This window comes from Myiozetetes cayanensis, unplaced genomic scaffold (assembly GCF_022539395.1).
Source record: "Myiozetetes cayanensis isolate MyiCay16 unplaced genomic scaffold, myiCay2020 scf6-25, whole genome shotgun sequence".
Taxonomy (NCBI): Eukaryota; Metazoa; Chordata; class Aves; order Passeriformes; family Tyrannidae; genus Myiozetetes; species Myiozetetes cayanensis.
This window is the reverse complement of record NW_026087853.1, coordinates 24,139,703-24,150,181: the sequence shown is the minus strand read 5'-3', so window position 1 is coordinate 24,150,181 and position 10,479 is coordinate 24,139,703. Positions and strand designations below refer to the sequence as shown.

Genomic DNA, 10,479 nt, shown 5'->3' with positions numbered 1-10,479 from the left:
AGAAGAAACTGAGAGGATTTGTATTTGCACACAACGTAAAATGTGATGCAAAGAGAAATAACTCTTCTCATCTTCCCACAGTTTGGTGGGAAGTAGAAAGACTGGTTAGTAACACCATTGCTAGAAAAAAAAAAAAAAAAAGAAAAAGAAAAAAAGATGTAAAATATTACCCTTACTGTTTTCCACCGAAAAGAGCAGTTAAATTAATGTAAGATTCTGAATTACTATCAGTGTTAAAGATATTTTTATGTGTCATTATTACTTTTTACACAGGATAACTGCAGATAAACACAGAGCCACATGCTTCTTGAAACTGGTGTGCATAAAGCTATCTCAATTTTATATTTCAGTATTACAGCAACCACAGTCCTAGTGTTTCCAAAGCTGTCTTGATCTGTCAGACATTCTGACTTCTGAAGCAGGGTAGAGCAGGAATGCAAGAGAAATTCTAGAGTAGACATAGCCTCATGATGTTAGGGAGGTGTTGCAGGGACAGAGCTGGAGTGCCAGATACTCAGACTTTTGTTTTACCACAGCTCTTTCATGGAGTTGTCCAAGACAAATGCAAAACTCATTTGACAAGATGATGTTTTGTACCTGCTAAAACAGGTACAGTAGCTGAAAATAATCATGATCCCTGCATTTAATTGGAGTGCTGTGTTTTGGCCTTATGCTGCACAGTGGGATGAGAAGCATTCTTTTCTCCCCTTCTGGTAATGAGGAAAAAAATAAAATTCATAGCTCAGATGCTTCACTGTATTACCCTAAGAAAAAGCTGCAATTGCAATCTGTCCATTCTATTTAGAATGAAATAAAAAGTGAAATACTTTAAACATTGATACCACAGTGACCTCAACACTTTCCAGGAGAGAAAATTTATCTAGCTGTGCAAGAAAACAAAACAAACTGCTCTGATGTGAATGCTCTAACACTCCTTCAACCCTATCACAAAGATCTATAGCAGGTGTTCAGTCAGGAGCTCCCTGGAAGATCACTTGACTTTTAAGAGAGTTGTCATCCTCTTTGCAAAAGTGAAACCAGGATATAGAAATAAAATTGATTTATATTATTAATAATTTTGATGATGACTTTTAAAGGTTGCCCATGCTGTGTTGTGAGAATTACACTGGCAATGCTGAACTCCAGGCAGTTAAAATTGTAATGGATTTGAAGTGACTGAATTAAAATAATAATGAGATCAAATCAACTGCCAGATTTATATATCTAAATATAGCTTGTTCTGAAGATACTTCCAACCATTGCACCTGTCAAACTAAACTGATAAAACCAGCTAGAATCAAAGCCAGATGTTTTTGTCAGAACAGGTGAAAAAAAAAAAATTAGAAAACATTAAAAAGTGGTTACCACAGTCAGCTTGTAAAGTGTTTATCTGAGCAAAATTAAGACATTTTTTTCTGTTTCTACAGATTTTCTGTGTTGGGCTGTTGCACACAAACCTGGATGAGCTGACCTTCTCATCAGAATAACCCAACAGTCAGAGATGGCATGCAGGGCCAAACATGTTCAGTGGCCACGCAGACTAATGCCATGCATTTGTTTCCTATGGGTGTTCTACAAGATGCCTTTCTACTTTAGTCACACAGAATAAATATTGTTTAGGAATTCTGGTTACTTGGAAGGAGAGTTCTGGGAACTGATTTTGAAGTGTGGATGCAGAGAAATAAGGCAGCACTACAAAAGGAATTCGTCAACACAGACGAATAAAAGCCCTCGGGTGACAGATTCTGCATCAGTATATTCAGTGAAGAGCTAAAATTATGCTACTGTTTCCTAAAAGAATGTGTGCAGGGAATGAATTCTGTGGACCAGGAAGTGTATCACCTTTTAAGTCACACTTTAACAACAGGGCTAAGATTCAAAAATATGACCATGACTTATATTTGTCACTCGCAGTCACTTAATTAAAAGAACTATACCCGTTCATTCTCACCCCCCATGTAATAGCTTAATTACTGTATTTGGTGTAATCAAAACCCACACATTTTTAAAGGATTGTTGAAATGCCACTTAGGTGCATATCTCCATATGATATTGCTAACCAAGAGCTCTGTTGTAGCAGGGCTTTTGTAGGAGTAAACCACAATTCATTGACACAGAGCTGTGTTTTCACATTTCATTGCAGGAAAGCACTGAGACAGTTGTGACTGCAGAATCAGTATGTTCAGGCAGAGCAAAAGATAACATAAGCTCAGTCTTTACAGCTGCAAGCTCCTGCTGAAATTAAAAGGAAACAAATCCTCTGTGCTGTAACCCCTTCCCCCCACCAGATGTACAGGTCTCTATGGAAAACTGCTGCTTCTAAACCTTCCTCTGCCTTTCTGCACCTTGTTTGCTACGTGCACATTCCATTTTCTGTTGAAACAGCCAAAATGGACGAAAAGCTTAGCTCTCACATTAGCCTTAATAGAAGGTCACAGATGAAAGCAGTGCTGCCACTAAGAGGAAGCAGACACAAATAAGGCTCTCTAAACTGGTTCTCAAAATCCCATCTCTTTTTTCAAGCCAATGTATACCCTGCAGCTGTGCTCACCAGAGACTAACTGATGCTTTTAACTTTCTGCATAATAGAAAAGCTTTTGAGGAGCTTTTATTACAGCGGTTAGTTTTTCTATATCAAACCCCAACAATCACAAACAAGAGAGGGGAAAAATAGACACTAAAAGGTACAAGTGGAGATTGTCCGTAAAGCTTTACAGGAGATGGCGGGCAGATGGTAGGGATTTGCAGTGACACAGCTGTTTTTAAAAATAAAGAGGTGGAAGAGGAGAGGCATGATTACAGCTACACATACATTCCTAAGCCTGTTCACACAAGAATAAAAATTAAGCTAGCAGCAGGAAATTGAAGTTTGTGTATTATTTTCAATTGACATTTAGAAACTTTTAAAAATAATCAGCACACCTTCACGTTTCTTTTCCAATCATTAGTTTTCTATGTAACTATGAAGTAAAGGTGTCAACAGAAACATTAACCTACAATGAGATATTAAAAAGACAATCACAGAATTCTAGAAATGTCAAAACTACTTTGTGCCTCCAAATTAGCACATATTTTTTTTTCTGTAAGCTTTACAATATAAAAAGACAATTCTATTAAATCATCAAACATAGATTATGTTACCTGTTTGACTTTCATAGGAAAGAATTTTTACTGTAGTTCAGATGTCATTAGTAGAATGCAGAGATAAACAGTGCAAGGAAGAGTAAGATGTACGGGGGTTATTGCAGATTTGACAGCATGGGAGGTGGGGAAATGTGCAAATTCAATAGGGTATCAAGTACTGGATATTGATTTTGAAAGAACAGAACATTTTTTTAACGAAGCAGTAATTTAAAAACTTCAAAATGACACCCTGCATTCTTTTTTAATGCATATTCTCACGTATGTCCCCTACAGCCACAAAGAACATTTATGGTAGGTAAACACTAAAGAGATTGTTCATGTACAGTGTAAAAGTCTGCCTTCTCCAGAGAATCCAATGAAACTGTTTCTAGACAGCTTTGTTTACAAAATTAACTCTCTTCCAGATAATCAATTCCTAGATCTAAGAAATTTTACTTTAATAAGAGAGATTCCACTGATACCAAAAGGATAATCTTTTGATCATTCTTCACGGAGTCACCTTTTTCACACTGCACTAGTTCACTTTCTTCCCAGTATTAAAAAATTACTTATCAGCGTAAACATATTTTTTTGCTACTTTAAAAAAAAAAAAAAAGCCATCTAATTTTCTGAACACATGTGCCAGGATCCAACAAAAGAAAAAGGTTATCCAGCACCAATGCACTCAAAACTTCTTTACAGCCATCTCCAGAGCCACTGGTGCTGGCTTTTGCTACAGCTGGGTATTGAACTGAATGGGTGGCAGGTGAAACCTGTTACGAAAATCCAGCTATTCCACTACTTCTCCTTTCAGTGTCCAGGCTGCTCCCAATCCAAGGGCAACAGCAAAGAGATGAGTGTAGGTGTAGGTGCTGCCCAGCACACAAACAAACTCAACAACTGAAGACATTTAAATTAACTTTATTTATACCAGGTTTTCAAAATCAGAAATATTTCAAAGAAATTCATAGACAGGTGCTACATTGATGATCTTTGATCCACCATTAGTGCCATGTTTTCACTCTACAATCATTAACTCGCCACCACAAACTAAGAGGAACTTACAGAAGTTTATAAAAAATAGGCAATGAAAATTTGGTTTATACTGGAATTGGCATAAAAGAGTAAAGCTTATTATCAAATTGTGGCAACTGCTGTATTTCATCACTCAAGGAATGCTACAGCAAGAAAACACACTTCCACTTAGAGAAACACTTTGGGTTTTAACTGAACATACTCAAAATCCACTTCATGATGTGACTAGGAGCGATCCTTACACTCAAAATTTAAGGTTTGCATTTCAAAAATCGCCACAAGCATAAACCTCACCTACACACTCTAGTCTTGGACCGATTTCCCTTTTTTGGAGAAATCAAACCCATATGCCTATACCTCTTCCAGGATTTACCAAATCAAACAGAACAACTGCTGGCTTTGAAGTACTTTTTTTTTAGAAGAAAAATGCCATTTCTGCACAAGCTACTCTCATGAAAATTTTATTTAACATTTCTTTATCAATAAAATAACTGAAGCCAAGATACCGAAAGTCACGTCTACATGGAGATACACAGAAGATATTCAACTTGAGAGGATTTTCCTCCACTTTTCGATCACAATGAGGCCCTCACCATTTTGCATAATGACAGAAAACAACAGCTGACAAACCATTTTGGAACAGATGCCAGCTGTCTCTCACTTGTTTCATCTAATTCAAACAGTAACAGTTCTGTAGCACTTTATTGGTTTTCGTTTGGTTTTGTGTTCATTTTTGTTTGTTTGTTTTAAAGCCAAGCCATCTGAATTGGACCCCCTCATCAGTCAGTCAGTCATTTCAAGAACAAACTGAAGGCAGGATGATCCTTTTGGATCCAAAACTTTAATTTGGTAGGAATCTTACATAAATACAATTTGTGCTTCAATTTCATAGCTACTTGGACTGAGTGAATATACACCTAAGCTAGTTTAAAAAACAAAAACAAAAACAACCAAAAAAACCCCTTTAGTATTCAACTGAGAAGCCACAGACGTTTTTCCAGACTGTTTGCAGCAGAGACAAACAATAAATTTAAACACAGTACTGCTTAAAAAAAGTTTACTGTCTAAAATGAAAATTGAAATGGTTTATTAAAACTTAACATTTTCCATTTTGGCTTTCTCTAAAGAAGCAATTTACTCGTTGTGAAAAATCAGTTAAAAGGTAATTTCATTTTACTGTACTGAAGTCAAACATAAAGCACAAAGATCTTTACATTAAACTGGGCTTTGCACACAACATGAATGATCAGAAATAGACTATTTTGAGGAATAAAAAGTTAGGGGTTTTAGCTAGACAACATGCATACCATCAGTTACTTCTCACCCTTAAAAGGTACCTGAAAGGAGAGTTTTGTAGAACAAAACCAAGACTCATTAAAACACTTAGTAAGTCAGTGGTCATCATGCCTTTTTAGTTAAATGCTAGTAAAGTTTAGTCTACATAGAACAGCTAACACAATGAGGTGTGCAAGTCATAGGGATAGCCAGAAGCCTGAAACAAAGTCTTAAAGTTCTACAGGACAAGAGAGCCTAAACACAGCACCACTATGTTATTTAAATTATTTAAAAAAAAAAAAAAATTTTGGATTATCATCTATTCCTCATTGGAAAAGGGTTATGAACTGACCATAAAGGGCCCCTATTTAAAAGCTCCACAGTTCTATTCTACCAACTTTTTAAAATAAGGTAATGATAAAGAGCATTCCTTCTAGCAGCATGCACAGTTCAGCTGCCAGTGGCTGCCTAACAGCACTCCTTTATGCATACCAGGAGAATCATGTCCAGTTTTGCCATTTGTGGATAACGATGACAAGATACAAAAGCATGTGTTTGCCATAAATAGCTCTGGCTAACGGAGGATTGCTCACACAGAGCAGATCAAATTCTCTATAAGGAGAGCATTATTTGGCTCTCAGCCAAAACACGTCCCCAGTGCAAGCCTCAGTAGTGGCAAACACTTTCCAGTTCTATTTACATAGAAGCTAACAAGTAGAACGGTTCATTTAGGCTATTTCTTGTACCAAGTCGGTCTTAACTGCAACACTCGAGAAACAAAAAATTCCTTCCTGGTTTCATACTCTGCACATAACTGTCATTACACATCATCTTACCAAAAAAGGAGTTGAGCTCGTGCAAGGTTTTACTCTGCCATGTAGAACTTTAAGAGCATTCAGGTATGAAACACACTGCATGGTTAATTACTTTGTATTTTTACATTTCTGACACACGTGTTTCATGGAAATAATGGTCTCCAGTAGTGGTAGCTTCTTTACTTCAATGGTAAACTAGGAGCACGTCCTTTATCGAACGGTCAGAACAGAGCCACAAAGTATTGTAAAGCAGTGCCTAAATCAGTATTAAAAACTTGCATTATTTAAGATGAGATTAATGATTGTTTACCTTTACAATACTTTCCACAGAAGTTATTTGAAATATGCTTAAACACTTAAAAACGGTATTTTCCAATGAAAACAAGGCAACAATCTGTAATAAGCCACAAGTTTTATTGCAACGTGGCCAATTTTTGATCTCAAAAAACAATGTTCCATTTAAGGCTCTTTTTAATACAGAAATTGCCACCATGACTGATGTTTTACAAAACTTTAGTGTTTCAAGACTCACATGGTAAACAGATAACTTCTACTCCTGTTCAGTAGTGTACATTCAATGGAAAACAAAAGGCATCGTAACAGCTACTTCATTTATAAAGATATGCATGTAACAGGAATGAAACTGAGGTACTACAATAATCTGATGACACAGTTACAGCAACTTAATTGGCATTCCTTTTGGGGGGGCGGGTCAAACATATTACAAAAAAGTGCTTTAAATGCATAGTGTTGTGTGCTGCCATGTCACAAAAATAGGCTTGTCAAGGCAGGTGAGGTGTATGAATGCACAAGAGCCTCATGGAACTGCAATCAAGTGCAACTGTAAGTAATACTGTATAGAGTCTACCATCCGACCAGTGGACAATACTTTCAAGGCATTCAATTAGCTTACCCTTTGCTGTCTGCTAGACTATTTACATTAACTATCACATTCATTGTACATGTTGCAAGGAATGCCTGCAACGTCAGTTTTGGCTAAGAGTATGACGTGAAAGCATTCCTTGGATCCTACATAAAACTACCAGGATTAACAGTCTAATGGCAATCACTGGTAGACTGCTTAACAATGACATCTCCTTCAGGGTGGTAGGGCAGGGACTTATTGTTTGAGGAGGGGAGGGGATGGGGAGACTAATACTATTCCAATTGAACGAGCTGCAGAAATGGAAGCTCCTTAGATCCAGATGGCACTTGTCTGTCTTTTTATAAGGGTTTTCCTTCAAGTGAAACTACCACGTTGCCTCCCAATTTCTCTCCAAGTGTTGAACGGTCCTTAATATCATCCAAACCATTTACTTGCCACTCATGTTTAATACCTGAAAGACAGACGGACAACAATGTACTTGTGAGAACCTCTACACCTAAATGCCATTATAATTAATGAGCAAAACATTTTTTCGGTCAGTACCTGTAAATTTCTTTTTAATGGCATCTTTAGAGCTTGCGTAGATCATCTTGCTTTTTAAAGGTGCACTTTCAGGAGCCCTTTAAAAAAAAAGAAGAAAACCACAACAAAACAGTTACTCAGTCATCCAGTGGTAGCTCCGTAATATTCAATTTTAACAGCAAGCTTTGCTTTTACACACCAGAATATAAATACCAGGTCTTCTTTCTTAGATTCCTTTGTCTCATATGTGGCATCATACAAAGCATATCGGCAATCATTCAAAGGTAGCAACTTCACAAAGGCTGTATAGGGGTCCTCCACAGTATCTCCAATGTCACCAACCAATATCTGCTTTGATTCCTCTACAATTATTTGTTTTTTGTCATCACTTAAGCAGAAGAGAACAGCTTTCTTTCTTTTTTTAATCTCTTCTGGGGTTGAAGATTTCCTTACTTTCATATCATTAAAAACCTTTATGACTTCATCATTCACTGTTACTCCAGAAGCCTGTAAAATGAGATCAAAGGAATAATTGAAACAGCAAAAATTAACACTCACTAGAAAAGATGATAGCCCACAGTCCTGATAAAAGTCTGCCTGCCCCCATAAGAATAAAAATATTATGCTCAACCTGAACACACTACAAATTTAGGAGTACTTGCAGGATTGGAGCAGAAGATATAAAGAAGGTGTAAATTTTGTAGTTTCTTGTTGCAGATCTCAGCATCTTCAATTGCGATCTAGATAGCAGTATCATACAAATAGGCACACAACCGTACTACTCAAGCAGTTTTCCTTTACCTTATCATGCATTTGGCTTATCTGGGGGGAGGGAATGAACAGGGATGGAGGAAGGAACTGAACATATGAGAGGAGTTTGTAATTTTGGGATGGGATGAGAGGGCTGTCGTTCATTTGGGGGGTTGGTGGTTTTTTTCGTTTGTTTGTTTCTTTTAGTGGAACAAACGCTACTGCAGCAGCTCACATCCAGCACTGTCATGACTCTCATTTTGTTGGGTGAGGTAAGGCCCTACAAGTAACAGAAATGTTTTCTGCATTGTGTCAGCTTCAACACCACGCCTTAAGAACTCCCGAATTTTACTTCATGCTGGTGCGAGAGTATTGTTTGACTGCTCTTCCTTCATACAAAAAAAACTGTTAGAATTTTACAATCGTTACAATTACCCCATAAGGCTCGGAAGCCGTTCAAAACACGAGCCTATAGCAGGAAGGAAACAAAAAACCGGCAGAGCAAACGGGGAGCTCAAGGCGAAAGGAAAGTAATTTAACAAACCCCACTGCGAGTGAGCGAGCGAGCTCAGCCCATCTGCAGCGCCCTTGCTCTCGGTCCAACAATTACATCTGCCGAGGCGGGCGCTGCCAGCGCAGGCTGCCCGGGGAGGGAAGGCAGGTGCGGATCGCAGGGAGCCGCCGGCTTTGTCCCCGGGGGCGCCGCCTGCCCCTCTCCCCGCTTTGTTCGCGGGGCCGGCCCCCGCCTGCGGGCACGGATGGCCGTCCCGCCGCCCCGCGCCCACACCCCCGCCCGGCCCCAGCGCTCCCGCCCGGCCGCCCCTCGGGCCTGGGCACCGGGCGGCCGGGGCTCGGCGGGAGGGGTGCGGGACCCCCTCCCGGGCCCGGCCCCCGCCCGGCCCCGCACCGCGGGGCACTCGCACACCCGGGCGGTGCCGCAGGAGCGCTGCGCCGCCCGCCCGGCCCGCCCGCCGCTCCCCGGCCCCGCCGCGGCCCGCCCGCCGCCCGCCGCTGCCCCGCGGCCGCTCCGCCGCCCTTCCCCCGCACTCGGCTAAAATTAGACTAAAATGGCCGCCGGAGGCTGCGCCGGGCCCAGCTCGCTCCGCTCAGCCCCGCTGGGCCCCACTCGGCCCGGCCGGGCCGCCCCGCCGCCCTCCCGCCCGCCGGGCCGTGCCGCGCCGCCCTTACCATGGCGCCAGGTCCCGGGGCGGCGGCGGCTGCCTGCGGTGCGGGGCTGCTGCACGCAGAGAGCGCTGCGCTGCGCTGGGGGCGAGGCGGGCGGGGACTCGGCCGGGCGGGGGATGAGCCGCGGCGGCCGGGGAGGGCCGGTCACATGGGCCGCGCCGCCACCACGTGCCGCCGCCGGGCCGCGCTGGGCCGGCCCCCGCGGGGCAGGGCAGGGCAGGGCTCCCCGGGCAGGGCCCGCGGGCGGTGCGGTCCGGCCCGGCCGCCCGCCCGGCGCGGGCAGTGCTGGTTTTGCGGCGCGGGCAGTGCTGGTGCTGCACCGCGGGTGCTCCGGCCTGGGCCCCGCAGCCCCGGGCGTCCCCCTGGCCGGCCGCGGGCCTGCCCCGGCGGTGCGGACTGGATGCTGGGAGGGGCTGGGAGGGCAGTGCGGCCCCTCCGCCCGCCGCGGAGCTCGAGCAGCCGCTGGGCGCGTCCGGCCGGGCTCGATGGTGATGCGGCCGCTCTGAGTGCCCGCTGCCCGCCCGGCGCTGCTCCCCGCGCCGAGGTGCTCTCTGCCGCTCTAAAGGCTCGGGCTTGGCGTGGGCCCTGCTCACGGCCGCGGCTGTCAGGCTGCCCGCACACGCCCCGGAGCCGGCACGGGCGGCGTTGGGGCCCCGCTCGAAAGGGAGCGGTGGTGCTGCCGCGGTGCCCCCGCTCTGCAGGGAAAGGCCCGCGGGCCTGGCGCTGGGACTGCCTCTTCTGCGGTCTGGGAAGCGCTGCTCAGACTGTGGGGCGGGACACGGCACGCAGGGCGGAAGGTGCAGCATTAAAAGATGGGAAGATGACCTACAGGAAAACAAGGACAATACTCCTGACAGTGTTTCTGTTGTTCATACTGAGCCAGACAGG

General features: G+C 43.3%; 1 protein-coding gene across 1 annotated transcript; it reads right to left on the bottom strand.

Annotated features, from left to right (window-relative positions):
- Positions 1-4,028: 4,028 nt before the first annotated feature.
- CFL2 (cofilin 2) lies at positions 4,029-9,726 on the bottom strand. Its single transcript, XM_050335793.1, has 4 exons — positions 9,595-9,726; positions 7,856-8,163; positions 7,678-7,754; positions 4,029-7,585 (listed from the first exon to the last, which is right to left on the bottom strand). The coding sequence occupies exons 1-4, from the start codon at positions 9,595-9,597 to the stop codon at positions 7,473-7,475; spliced, it is 501 nt and encodes a 166-aa protein (XP_050191750.1). The 5' UTR covers positions 9,598-9,726; the 3' UTR covers positions 4,029-7,472.
- Between the last annotated feature and the right edge of the window lie 753 nt (positions 9,727-10,479).